Source organism: Ischnura elegans, chromosome 3, assembly GCF_921293095.1.
Source record: "Ischnura elegans chromosome 3, ioIscEleg1.1, whole genome shotgun sequence".
NCBI classification, from domain to species: Eukaryota; Metazoa; Arthropoda; class Insecta; order Odonata; family Coenagrionidae; genus Ischnura; species Ischnura elegans.
In genome coordinates this window covers 57,611,548-57,625,872 of record NC_060248.1, presented here as the reverse complement: position 1 = coordinate 57,625,872, position 14,325 = coordinate 57,611,548, and the positions used below count along the sequence as shown (strand labels likewise).

Sequence of the window (14,325 nt, the reverse complement as noted above, 5' to 3'; positions counted from 1 at the left end):
TATTCTTTGGCGAGATGATTTCCCGCGGAATTACGATTGAAACCCAAATTTTAAAGCGACAAAATGATAAAATGTATTTCCAGGCATGTCATTTTTTTTCAACTTTCTCGGACCCCACAACAATGTTGCCTGTGGGGGAGATTTTTCTCCCCTCCCCAAGGCTCCCTAATTTCCCCCAAAGAATATTCTCTGTGGCCATAATTTCCCGCGGAATTACGAGTGAAACTCAAATTTTAAGTGCCAACTTGAAAAAATGTATTTCCTTTTTTAACTTTCCCGTTACCCCCAACAAAGTTACCGGTGGTGAGGAGGTTTTGCCCCCTTCCTCCAGGCTCCCTAATTCCCCACCCAAATGCATACTCTTAGTTACGCCACTGGTCATATGTAATTTTAAAAAAATGCAACTTATCTCCATCATTCCGTTCGTCAAGGTGAACATCATCAGGGTCACATTTTAAAGTAATGAAAAACAATGTTGTAGAATATAGAAAATGGATAAATGATCATATTATCGTATTTTACTTTATTACATTATTATTACATTCATCGTATTCTAATTTTGGCAGCACGTTTTAACATTTATTTTTATTACTCTTTTCTTTTACATAAATTGTAACAATGTATTTCCATATTACTGGTCTTAAACTGAAGGTACTAAAATAATTCTTGGTATTATGATTTTATATTCGTTTTCTGTATTCCACTGTTTTACGTTACCTTTAAATATAGCCCTCATGATGTTCGCATTTAAAAAGGAACCGTTGACGATAAATTGAATTTTTTCAAATATTACATAAGACCAAATATCCATAATCTTTTAGAAGCATTACTCATGTCATAATATACTAATTTGATACTGGCTTCAAATTTTCTGGATATTATAAGACCAATTTTTGCCAGAAAAAATATGGAAGGAAATGATTAGCAAATAAAAGCATAGAGGTTACCACCCTGAAATAATCATTTAGTCAATTAATATTCTCATTCCTTTGTTTCCGATCAAAATCCGTGATGTCTTCAATTTTGCCTAGAATGACTCGATTGTCTAGTCAGAACATAGGAATGCTCTAAGATACTGGCCAAAAATCTTTTAATCACACATTTATGCTAGTTTAGCAACAGAGTTTGAACTCAATCACGATGATCTCAATTGCATCCCATTAGAGATAATCAGTTAAAATTCTTTATTTTCACTCACACGTAATATACTATATATACTTTTATTGGTTTTTCGCATTAATTCATAATATTTTTCCTGAGATGGAAACATATTTACATTAGATGCAGCCTATACTTGAATCCCCAATGGAACTTGTGATTGAATGCCATTTAAATTTGTTTCAATACATAAGCATTTCACGAAAACGCACAGAAATAAGTTCCAAGACTGAGATGAAACAAGCGAGTTGAATTTACACTATTCAAACGTCCAACGATTGTTTCAGATTAAAAAGTCAAACGATTTAAAGTAATGGTTAACTGTTTATCAATAATGAGTAATCATCAATATTTACACATATTCCAAAGCACAATTCCCTACCATTAAAACAAGATTACATCCGAAAATATCTAAACTCTTCATTATTCATGTAAATGCCGCTGTCCCAGGTATAGCAAGCATATTTCAATTCTAATACAACACCTTCAAGCAAAAGAAAATTACAACAGAATATTGTATCTACAAGTCTTCATCATACATATAAATACCACTGTCCCACTTAAAGCAAGCATTATTCAATCCTAATATTATTAATGGGGTGTTCATTTTCCAATATTTCTCTTCTGTATTTACAGGTTAACACAAATTATAGCCTCGGCGGATGAACTTTACCTTAATTTTATTCACCGCTTAATTCCATATATTTTCGGAGTTAGCCTTGGATACATATTAAGGATGCGAGAGAAAAACTCCAAACTCCGATCGGTAAGAACAGATGGATTATTTTTTGTTATTTCAAGGTTCGCTATATTATTGAACGCTTATTTTCAATCTTTGAACTTGTTCCTCATGATGCATCTTTTGGTACTCACTAAATATCGGCACATTCCCGCCTTGTATCGCCAGCGGTATACAGTGATAGTATAGCCATCCAATATTCTTAATACTTGTAATGCCGTCCACAGTACGAATTATCGATTGTACACGTCTGAACTTTTCAATGGTTGTTCCAATTGACACGTTGCAACCATAGAATAACAAAAAATCCTCATCCAAGTTAATTTGAATATCACAGTTGTGCTACATTAAGGATATCAATGCATCTAACCTTAAGTATGTTTAATATGTGCTAGCTTATAAGATTAGAATGAAGTGGGGGTGACTATTGTCTGGCAATCTACCGCGGCAGAGTGAAAATTCAAAGCAACGTGACTTCGGGGCTGAATGAAAAGCTGAGGTCAGGTAGTTAATAACTTCCACGATAGAAAAGAAAAGAATCACTTAAAGCAGTTGCGTAACAATGTGGGACAAAGGGACAGATCCCGCCACCAAAGCCTCAGAGAAAAAAATATTTGAAATTATTGTCTAGTTTTGACTCATAATAACTACTACTGCTTTAAGTTAAATATTAACTGAGTAATCACGAGAGAAGCCCAAAGTGATTTTAAGCGCCAAAATGATGTAAAATGTATTTATATGTCATTTTTTTTTTATTTCCCGGACGGGGTGGTACCCCAGGCTTACCCAAAGCATATTCCTTGTTAAACCACTGACTTTAAGTAATGTTCTGATGGCTATAAAGTCAATAGGCTGCTAAAATATAAAAAACAGTTTAAAATGAACGTTAACCTCCCGGTAGGAAAAATCATACGTGATGTATAACTGGAATACGACAGCGATTTATAGGAGGGAAACCATAGACTAGGAGAAATGAATAACAGCGAAGAGGAGGCATGATTTTGCTCTTTTTGTCGGAGAAATTAATCAATAACAAAAAGCCCTGGAATATGACAACATTGTATGAGGCGCGTGGATATGAAAAAGGCTGGGGAGTTATCAAATGTTATGGCTAGGAAGAGGCCACGGAATAGTGCTGAAAACTCGCAAAACTTCCCCGAAGAAGATGGGGTACACAATCTAGTGCTAATGACATAAACTCACGTAGCTCGCCAGGTGGTGATGCAGATCCAGTGCTAATGAAACGTCACTCAAGAGAATAAGTAAGAGTATGAAAATGAAGAATTGTTGCATTGAAGGTATTTCAGGTGAAAAAATGATGGATCACTACTGCTCGACTAGTCTTGTTTATCGACGAATTATTGAATTAAAGATTGCGGTATAATGTTAAACGTTTCAGAGCACACAGAATAGACCCTTGTTAATATTTACCTGAAACTCGGTTCACCTCTAATCTATTCTTCGATGCAAGATTTTTTAATGACTCAGGTGCAGGAAACTATTTAATTTCTATTACTTTCAAAATAATTTTACTCGATATCCAAGAGAATTACAAGATAATAGCGTTTTAAACGAGTTATTTGAGACAAAAATAGACTAAATGGATAGACTTTCTAATTCTGCGAAATATTCTTTTCTGCATCGAAGGATCAGGGATTGGAAGGGGGTGCTAAAGGTAGTTTTTGAACCTTTCACTCGAAACCTATAGAGCTTCATGAAAAGGTTAAATAACATTGAACTGAAAGGGTCTTTCTCATTTCGTATATTTAATACGTTTGGTTTAAATTGTATGTTGTATTACTCGCTAATGTGTTCCTGGATGCAAATGTTTTTTTCTTTATCATTCGAAAAATGATTTAAATCGTGGATAAACAAGACCAATTAAACAAGAAAAATCGGATGATCTCTCTGAGCGATACATCACTACAGAACCTCATTAAATTTCCAAGTCTAAGAGAAAAAATGAAATCAGAAAGACATATTTGCTTATGGATAAATGTGGGAATTCTTTCTTGCGCCGAACAATGCACGACTTCTAGTTCCAACTGAGCTCGTGCAATCAAATAACTCGTAAAGCGAATTTATTTATTTTTTCTCGCCTTTTCTATTCTCTTACATGTGAACGGATGGTGATCTAACACCTCTATACACTCGCCTATTGAGGTGAATTCCAGGGTTATACCATAGAGTAAGCATATACAGATGGCTCACCGCACGTGCAAAAATCGTATACATTTTTGATACAGTACTGTAAAAATTAAGTAGATGACAAGGAAGAAATTTTGACATTATTTCTAATTAGCTCGTTCCAAAAGCCTAAACATATATCCTAAAGCAGAAAGGTCTAGTGGTGATAATAGTTAGTCGATTTTGTTCATAATAATAGTTTTAAAAATATTTTCTTGACCCTCGGCCTGTAACCTTACTCTTCCGAGTTTATATTCCTAATCCAGTTGCTGGAAGACTTTTCTTAGCATTAATTTAAAATTTGCAGGAAACGTTTATTGTACATTTATTCCATACTAGTAATCTTAAATTTGTTCTCAACTCAGTTTTAACGTTGTCATACTTGTTTATATATCTTTTGGACGAAAAATATGGAATTTTTCAAGGTACTAAGCGATAGTCTCCTAACTTTCGCATGTTACTACATAGTTCCATGTATGCTGCATATGAAATTTGGAGAAAATGACAAATGAATTTTTGTGAAAAATTGTAACTTTATCTTGAATACGAAAGGAGTTACCAATTTTTGATTTTCTCGATTCTTACTCTATGGTACTACTCATATTTAGATAAAAATTTAGCAGAATGTGTAATATGCCGCGTGAACGGCGGTGAAATATACAAGAATTGCCATGAGAAAAAATTCCCCTGGACCGGACCGGATTTACACATACCGCTTTGCGCGGCTTTAGCGCAGGTTTGAGGCTCTCAACCGGTTGTGGCTTCTTGGAAGTCCTTTCTCCCTCGCGTTGCTATCCTTGATGGACCGCGAGGGCCTAACATGTAGGACCATGAGCCTCGGTAAAATTGCCTTGGGAATTAAAGAACCTGGATAGCGTAGTGGTCTGCGCATTGGTCCGTGGTTCGATTCCCAGTCCAGGGGAATTTTTTCTCATGGCAATTCTTGTATATTTAGGAGAATACCTAACACATTTTTTTATTTCAGGGTCGATTTTTCCTGGGCGGAATCTTGGCCGTGTACGGGGCTTATTACTCCCTCTTACATATGTCAAACGCTTCGTATCCGGGATACGTATTCGACCCACTGGAGCACGCCCTCTTCGGAGTATTTCAACCAATACTTTGGGGTTTCTCTATAAGCTGGTTCATATTCGCCTGCGCAAACGGCCAAGCAGGTTTGTCGAGCTATAAGTATAAAAAATTACTGATTAACCAATTATAACCAAATGTTGCTTCGAAGTAACATCAAAAATGTGCATATTTTCAGCTCTATTCGGAATAGATTTTAACTTACGTGTTCTCTTGTGCTTAAAGATTAATTTCGAAATATATAGCTCCCATAATAATAATGATTGAGTGGAAAATTTTTCCATTTTTAAAATCACAAGTCATGAAATTTAATTTCCCCCGGAAGCATCTCTTGGTTAGGAAAGGTTAATATATGAATGAAAATCATGAAATATATATCTATATAATATAATAAATCATGAATAATCATAATAATATAATGAATCATATAATGAAATGAAATAAATATAATAAATCATGAAAATGACAATCAAAGATTAGAATTTCTACGTTTTGCTCTGACTATTTTTTTACCTCAAGCATTACCACCGAATAGTATTGAATTGATATAAAAGGATCAAAGACTAGTATTGCTTTTCCTTCAGACTAAACCGATACTCGATGTAAAAAAACCACCATTGCTTATAATGGAGAAAGCACTAAAGTCAAAACAATAATCAGTACTTATGGCATTATACTGCAAAAAACGGAAGTAAAGACCATATTAATTTGTCCATATATTTATTTGTAATCAATTTTTAAAAATCCTTTTCGGTGATTCTTTAATCTTTACATTTTCTTTTCTGGTAGAATTCTTCGATAGGATGCTGTCATGGAAAGGCTTCATCATCACCAGCCGTCTTTCCTTCGCATTTTACATGATACAAATGCCGGTAATGTTGATCAACGGAACTTTAAGCACTGATCCAGCCTACGTAACGATAGTTTCACTGGTAAGCAGGGCTCTGGCCCATAACCAAACGAAAAATTATACACATATTAGTTCTTTTGAATGAGAGCCTTCTGCGACATTGAAAATGAAGATATGACAGTCTATGACGAAAAATGTACATGCTTGAATGTTGTAATAATTCATTCTACTCACATCATGCACATTATCTAAATAATTATGCTGGATTCAGGTAAAATATCAAATTTGTACAGGCATACTTAAAGCTTTTTTACATTTATCTTTATTTCCATTACCACCCGACAAAAAATAATTTGGGCGATCGTAATATGTAGTGTGGAAATAACTGTTTTGTTAAAACATTTATGCGCCAAAAAGACAACCAATAATATATAAATTCAACACATAATGCTAAATCTTGATAACTATTCCTTCCTTTTTATTCATAATTATAAATGAAATTACATCAATGAACTTCATATTTCAGCTCGATCTCAACGTTTTCGTCATTACCACGTTAGCATCCATCTGGTTAACGTTGATCTACTTGATACCAATTGGAAACATATGGAATATATTCGCAGAACGTAAGTTTTGTTATAGAAATGAATGCATAGAAATGAAGAGCAAAAGAGCTTTGTTTGTAGTTCTGGGGATTACTAAAAACCATAATGAGAACATTCATTATCTGCTCGTTATATGTTGTGAAGATATCTAAGAGATGTTATTTTCTTTTATGATTTGACTTCATTTCATTTATTTTTGCAAGAAGAACGACACCTTTGCACTACAAATAGCTTTTTAAAATTAAATTTTACCCATTATTTAGCCGAAAGGTAGATTTCAACCTCCGAGGTGTAAGAAAGTACAGAAATATGCACCCAAAAAATGGGGTTATACATTTTTTCTTTTAACCATGCCTCATTTTACTTATTTCTTTCTTTTCAGCAAAAAAACAATCCATTGAGGGTCCTAAAAAGGAGTGAGACACATGTATAAGAAGACAATAATAACCTTTGTACTCTCCTTTTTATTCAAATGTTCTCATGAATCATGTGCAGAATTTTCTTAGTCCATCAGTATTATTTATCTTGTCATTTTTTACGATATTTCATCAATGACCAATAAATGTATGTGAAATAGAAAGGTCTTTCAATTCTGTAGGGTTTTCCACTCAGATTTTAAATCAGCAGACACACACACGTACGGTACACGGTGTAGGTAAAATCAGTGCGCCCATGATAACAGTGAAGCAGCCAAAAGCACGGGAAAACATTGTTACTTCAATACCTTCAATATACCATCCTCAATATACTTACAGAAAATGGACAGAGTGAATTATAAATACACATAAATAGGTGACACTAAACTCCTAATAACTCCCCTTCTTTGGGGGGCGTAAAATTTGGCGAAAATAAAATTTCCAACTGAAATAAAAAAGAAATTCACACGTCATCGTCAGGATTAGCAAATCAAATACACTAACAGACACTAATTGAGAGCGAAGAGGAAGAACGCATGATCTGGGATTACTCATTTAGAATCTTCATCTCACCCTTGTTTGAGTTAATTCTGCGATTGTTTCTCATAAGAAATATATACTTAGTGATTACACGAGCCAGGCAGGGAGCCGTAAGAAACTCGAAGGTTACGTGCTAGGCTTAGACTACTTGAAATAAAAAAGAAGATATCATTCATACTGACATGTAGAACATCATATTAAGGCAGTAATACACGGTGATTGATCATGCTGAATGACGCCTGATTATTCGAGCCTTGAAATCATACGAGCAAAATTGACCATATTCTAATTTTCCCAGAATGATCATGCGCATGACGGTTAATTCGCGAATTTTTTCCATTATACACGGCGAAAGATTTCATTCGAATGATCATTCAGCATGATCAATTGCCATTTATTGCGGTCTTTGGAACCAAGCAATATTTTCAAGTCTGGTCGACACGAGAAAAAAAGAGATATTTTTACGATCGGATTAACATAGTTCCATTTTTTTCCGATCAATAAAGGACTTCAATCAAAGCTAGATCTCATGCAGTCAAACATCTCACAACTTGCACCTTTTTTTTCTCTTCTCGAACAGGATAACGCTAACATCTCCCACCACACTCCTATTGAGGCGGCTTGCGGGGTAGATGTAGACCTGCATAGACAATGTCCGCACTCCCCCAACCCTGTTTGTAGCTAAATAGATTAAGGATAGCCTCTCACCAATGCATATAGAAACGTCATTTCACATGGTAGACTTGAAGGTGGCCTTTTGTTATTTTTAAGACACTCGGTGCAACCGATTTCAGTTTGATCAGCATGCTACAGCTTTGATTTTTACGTAATTAATTTGAAATAGTTTGGAAAATTCCATCGGTTTTCCATTTCGTTACCCATTTATCCTACGATTTCAAATTTATGCCTGAAAAAAATTCGTTTAGCAGTAAAATATAGTGCTTTTTAGAGTATTAATAGATAAGCTCTTCTCTCTAACGATCATCAATATTAAATGTATATACGTTACCTTTAGATAAACGTTCACAAATTATACAAAACTGCTAAGCAGATCTGCCGCAAACCCATTTCTGACCGCAAGTAAATCTTGGGGCAAGCAAATCCCTGATTATATTCAATTAAAAATAGTATTAACCATAAGTTGTCAACCATCTACTATTAAGCAACATCTATAAAGGCGTGCCACTACGCTGTCATTGAATGTAAATTCCAGCATTCACACCGCACTATATTATGGCGTAACCGGGACAAAAAAACTCCATTGAGCATTGGAATTTAGGATGAAGCCTTCGATTAGAGTCGCTGAAAGAAAGTGAATTGAGCCAGTCACGAAGCAGTGCGAGATCTCACTCCGTAAAATTCTTCCGCGCGTTACAATTTTAGTATAGTTGTGTATAGAAAATAAAGAACCACCAAGTGAGGCAGCTCCACGTCATTTCCTCCTTTGCCGTTTTACATCTTGCTAAATTTTTAAGCATAGAACCCGAGCCAAGACAGAGAGAGGGGCAATATTTTTTCCATTGCCCTTTTTTTCACAAATGCGTGATTTGATTCAGTGAGTAATTACCAACAGCCACTTCAAGCGGACTACATGTGCGAGTTCCAATTACATCCCATACAAGGCTGTTTTCTGTTACCTCATCGGTCGCATTTTAATCGGTTTTCATAAATATCCGAGGAATGGTGATGAGTGCAATGCGACCCATTTTTTTCCTATATTTTTCAGAATAATGTTTGTAATTGCGAGGAATAGCATTGGAAAGTTATGAATTTGATAGATCACATCATCGTTTGTATACATTTCGGTTAATATCCACGATCATACCTTATTTGCCCGTGATACTCGGATCAATTTGTCCGTCGGCGACGCGAGTGGCGGTGGGTGACATCCACGGACTGAGAATAATAATGCGGTGACATCACATTTATAGGCCGACTTGAGGATCCCCTTTCGTAACATTCGCGAGCCATTTATGAAGAAAATGTGGCTTCTAAACCATCAAACCATGAAATTTGATACCTATTCAGTTGCAAGTAGCAAAGAGCAACGATCACGGGTATGAACTCAATTGGGTCTGAGTGAACGAGCGGTCGTGCACTCAGATCTGTAATCGCATTTTAATGACATAATTCAGTAGATTCGAAAAAGGCTATTCTGGCTTCCAGCCTGGTGGTCTCCCTCCGTTCTGCCTGGAATCCCGAATTGCCTTTTTCGAATATATTCGCCGAGAAAGCATCTGATTTTAATTCAGTAGATATATGGAAAATATAAGATACGACGAAAAAGTGAAATTTCACACCGCAAAGAAAAGAAAACGAAAAATCTTTGCTTTCTATTGTATAAATAGAAAAATCTGTCCTTGAAAGCAGACGAAGAGAGAGAATCTTTCACGTCCTTTGTTATACTGTTCCATAATCGTGCTCCGACAACAGAGATAGGTTTTTCATAGGTGGTAGTTCTGTGTAGGGGAGTGATAAGAAAATCAGGAGCCATTGTAGTAAAAATTAGTGATCATGCTATGTTTTCTTTTTTTTCGAAAGACGAGTCGTTTTCCTAACCGTCGGCCAAAACGACTGAATTAACCTGGTTGAGAATCCGAAAATAATTCTTGAGACTTGTACAACTTTGCACGATTGGCGCTGAAAAAATGTTTACCATTAGCATTTTCCTCGACGCACGTCATAGTGAGAGGTTAGTGATGCCAATGACGAAAAAACAAGCGTTCGGAACGACTATTAACATCGATGAAAGGTGGCGTCGACTATTGCCACTGTCATCCAGGGAGTAAAAAAAACCTTGGTAGACAAAAAAGGGGGATTACGTCAGGAAGTCAGCACTAGAGGAAGAAGCCACTCTATCGGCAGGGGACCGAAGTTTATGCCTGCAGAATGTTATCGAAGGTAAGGTTACCTAACCTTCTGAACCCATAAATTATTACCAGAGTTCTCAAATCAAGGTGCACCTATGGGCGCTTTTTCTCGCGTCTGCCCGCGAAACCCATCAGTCAACATCAGTCGCAGGTCCGTCGAGCACGGGACGACACCGAGTGCCACGGATAAACTCCAGGAATGAATCGCCTCGTCACTCTCCTGCTCTGGTTCATCCATGCAGGTAAGCCTCGCATGTAATATAGTACTGTGCAAAAGTTAACCATGATCACTAATTTTGACTTGAACGGCTTCTGATTTTCTCATCACTCCCCTACACAGAAATACCACTTATGAAAAATCTTTCTCTATTGTCGGAGCACTATTATGGAACAGCATAACAAAGGATGTGGAAGATTCTTTCTCTTCGTCTGCCCTCAAGGACAGATTTTTTTATTTATACAAACCCTTTAAAAGTGTATAACTTTCTATTATGCTTCTTATATTTTTATGCCATATTTCACTGTAATGAATCCGCCTATGCCTATAGTTTCTAGTTATGCATTTGGTAATTTGTGTATTATGCGCTGATTTGTATGCTATAACCATAATGTGTTCTTAATGGACAATGTACAAGAACAATAAATGATATTATTATTATAAACGATACCATGCCGCCAGATAGTATGTCAAACGGATTACCTAACAAACGGAAGCTGAAACACACCATGTGTCACATAAATTATAAAAAAAAACTGTGTCAGAAAGGTTCTGATAGCGAAGGTATACATCCACCTTTGACAACAACAAACAGAACTTGTCTGCAATGTCGGACATGCAATACTAATGGAATATTGCGTTCAGCCACTGGCCGTTTTTACCTTTTGGTTTCGTCACCAGTAAAAGCAGGGAATATTCTCTTTTTCCTACACAGAGAGATCAAGTAAGGCTGATAGATGCACATGTCAATCGATTTGGCGTTTATTTCATGTCTCCCATCTTAATCGTAACATACGCTTAATTTTTGGACACTAGTGCATTACTACCGACATCACTATGATTTACTTACATGCACACACAAATTCGTCCGGCAACACCTTGAATATCATCAGAAGAACGAAGCATGATTGAGTGGAATTTTTCCATATCGAAAGAATAACATGCTTTTTTCCACGATTTAAACTTTTAATCCCGACAAAGGTCTCAATTTTACAATAAATAAATCATCTTCAAGGCACAAAATAGTTCATTCCAATCCATCGCTCTTAGTTCTTCTGATTTTATTCGTAACGATTGGATGGCAGAATTAAATAATTTTTTTGTAAGCTGAATGTTTACCATTTTCATCTTTAGACCGATATTTATTCTAAATCACATATATAGCCTGCAATGTATCGATGAGGTAAAAATTATCCGTTACCTTCTCTCCCTGCGGTATGAAAAATTTTTGGATCAAAGTACATGATAAAAAAAGATTACATAAAATTATGCGGAATCAAAGTGGAGCAATACATGTGATTTCGAATGAATATGCGTCTAAAGATGAAAATTTTAAGCATACAGCTTACTAAGAAAATATTTTAAAATATATTGATGCTCGCGACTCGGAACACGATCGAATTAGGTTTAAGAATTCAAAGCATTGCATCGGCAATCTTAACTCTATCTCTCACAGAAGACCTCTAGACCTCATTCCCCATAATCCAACGCAGCCCTTAGAAGGTTACGTTGGCCACAACGTCGCTATTGAGGGGTTGAAGTTCAATTCATGCCCTTGGTATTTTTCCGGCTAGTGAAGGTTAGTGCAAACCTATTAACATGCATGACGGCTCCTTTAAATCTGGGAACAAAAACTTCATGAATCATCGGTGGTCAATGGAGTACAGTAACTGACTTGATACGTGGCCTTGTGGCCAGCGTAATCTTCTGAGCGCTGCATTGGATAACGAGGAATGAGATCCGGATAATATACCTAAAAGACGAAAGACTTAACTCAGGCATTTTATTCTGAGCACGAGAAGCTTTGATTAGGTGAAAACTAAGGAAAACAGCGCTCATTTGGGGGGTAAAACTGCTTAAGGTAGGGCTTGAATGAAATAAATAAGTATGAATGACCCGAAAATCAATGATTGCTCCATCGATTCCTGCGAAGAAACCGATTAAATTTTTTCCCACGTAGATACAACACATTCCATGAAAAACTAACTCACTACCCACTTGCGGTCAATAAATTACTAAGGTAAGTAGCATCACCATTTCCGATAGTAATGCATCGATCGGCAATCGGCTTATTTACGTATTACGTATAGTTTAACACATCGACAGCTTCAAAAATTAAATAAGAACTCGTATAGAAAGCATTCTTCTTCGTTATCCATAAGGAAGTTGCCTAATATTCTAAGGCCATGGTCGCTGGGTAAGATTAGATTTTGATTGTGATTGCGTTCATTTAACAAAAACACAAGCTCACAATACGCCCCACTTGATTTTGTAACACCATTATCTTTTTACACGGATTTCGAGATACTTATGCGTAGTAAATAGATTAATACACTTACTCATCATTCCGTATCTGGGTGGACTCGTACAGAAAAAAGTCTAAAGATAAGGAAATCGCCAGAATATTCGTTTTCAATCGTAGCGTAGCTAGGTTTAGTGTTATACCTACCATATGTGAAGATTATTTAGCGAGTATTCAATTACGTCTCATTATAGGAATGCTTTGAAGATCATTATGATAGGAAACCCTAAGTTATTGATCTCATTATCGAAGCAAACGTAAACACCACTTTGAAACAAGAATGGATCTTCCTGAAATATTATAAGAGAGCTGAAAAATTGCCCTTTCCAAATTGAGCCATTTCCAAAATCTACCCCTATAAGATTTAATCACACCCCATCTCTGTCGAAATAATTTCTTGAACGCGAAAACTTAATGGAAATAAAGATTGCGAGATCTCATAACGAAGGATTTATGAGAGATGCATTTGTTCCTAAGCACGGAGGTTGTAGGAAGGAAGTAATTGTTGTCACACATAATTTGTGGAGATGCATTCTCCGTCTGGGTGATGGGGTAGGTGGTTTCTCTACCTTATGAGTTCAATAACAGAAGCAAATAAAACATAAAAATCGTATTTAAACAAGAGAGGACACTTCCAAAATTTTTAAGAGATAAGATTTTTAAGAGTACCTACCCAATCCCAATTAACCCCAGCATTGACCTCTTCACTCGGGTGCAATCTTCTAGATCACAAAATGCCGAGAAAAAGCCTAATAATACACATATAATACTGTTTATGCGAATATAAATTATTGAATGTATTGCGAAAAATACTCCAGTCAGCGCACTTTTTAAATTAGGAACAAAAGTATGACACGTTTTTTATGATGCAGACAATATTTGACTAGAGAAGTTCAAAAAAAGGAAACCATTAATTTTCTTGTCTTCTTTCTCGTCAGTGATATAAGAATTTCAATTCCAAGTCGATCCATCGCACTTGATCAGAATTCAACTCCAAAAAAATTATTTCCTAGACAGATAATAAAAATAACGATAAAATAAAACAACATAAATAAACAAGAACAATAAAAATATAAAAATTACAACATTTTTTTTAACCACAACACCCATTGAGATACACCGCGGCGTCGACACGATAATAAATAGGCTCGTTAAGTGCGGAAAAACTATTCATCGGAAATACAATCTAATAGGAGGTGATTTGCAAATTAGAAAAAGCAAAAATTAATACAATTTTGCGTAAAACAATTGTCGGGATAAATGCGTTAACACTTAAATGCAAAATTTTTGTCAACGTTTCACTATTTATTATACCTTCTTCAGGACATTTTTTTGCGATGAATATGATTTTG

The 14,325-nt window shown here is 35.8% G+C and overlaps 2 protein-coding genes across 2 annotated transcripts in view; both read left to right on the top strand.

Annotated features, from left to right (window-relative positions):
• LOC124155847 (nose resistant to fluoxetine protein 6-like) overlaps positions 1–7,155 on the top strand; it is a 56,691-nt gene extending 49,536 nt beyond the window's left edge. Inside the window, exons 10-14 of the mRNA XM_046529997.1 lie at positions 1,795–1,924; positions 5,070–5,259; positions 5,963–6,105; positions 6,550–6,649; positions 7,011–7,155. Of these exons, the coding sequence (XP_046385953.1) occupies positions 1,795–1,924; positions 5,070–5,259; positions 5,963–6,105; positions 6,550–6,649; positions 7,011–7,048 (601 nt within the window). The 3' untranslated portion in view covers positions 7,049–7,155. The remainder of the gene's footprint in view (positions 1–1,794; positions 1,925–5,069; positions 5,260–5,962; positions 6,106–6,549; positions 6,650–7,010) is intronic.
• A 3,326-nt stretch (positions 7,156–10,481) lies between these two features.
• The window catches only part of LOC124155184 (nose resistant to fluoxetine protein 6-like), a 29,188-nt gene continuing 25,344 nt past the window's right edge, over positions 10,482–14,325 (top strand). Inside the window, exon 1 of the mRNA XM_046528900.1 lies at positions 10,482–10,696. Within this exon, the coding sequence (XP_046384856.1) occupies positions 10,654–10,696 (43 nt within the window). The 5' untranslated portion in view covers positions 10,482–10,653. The remainder of the gene's footprint in view (positions 10,697–14,325) is intronic.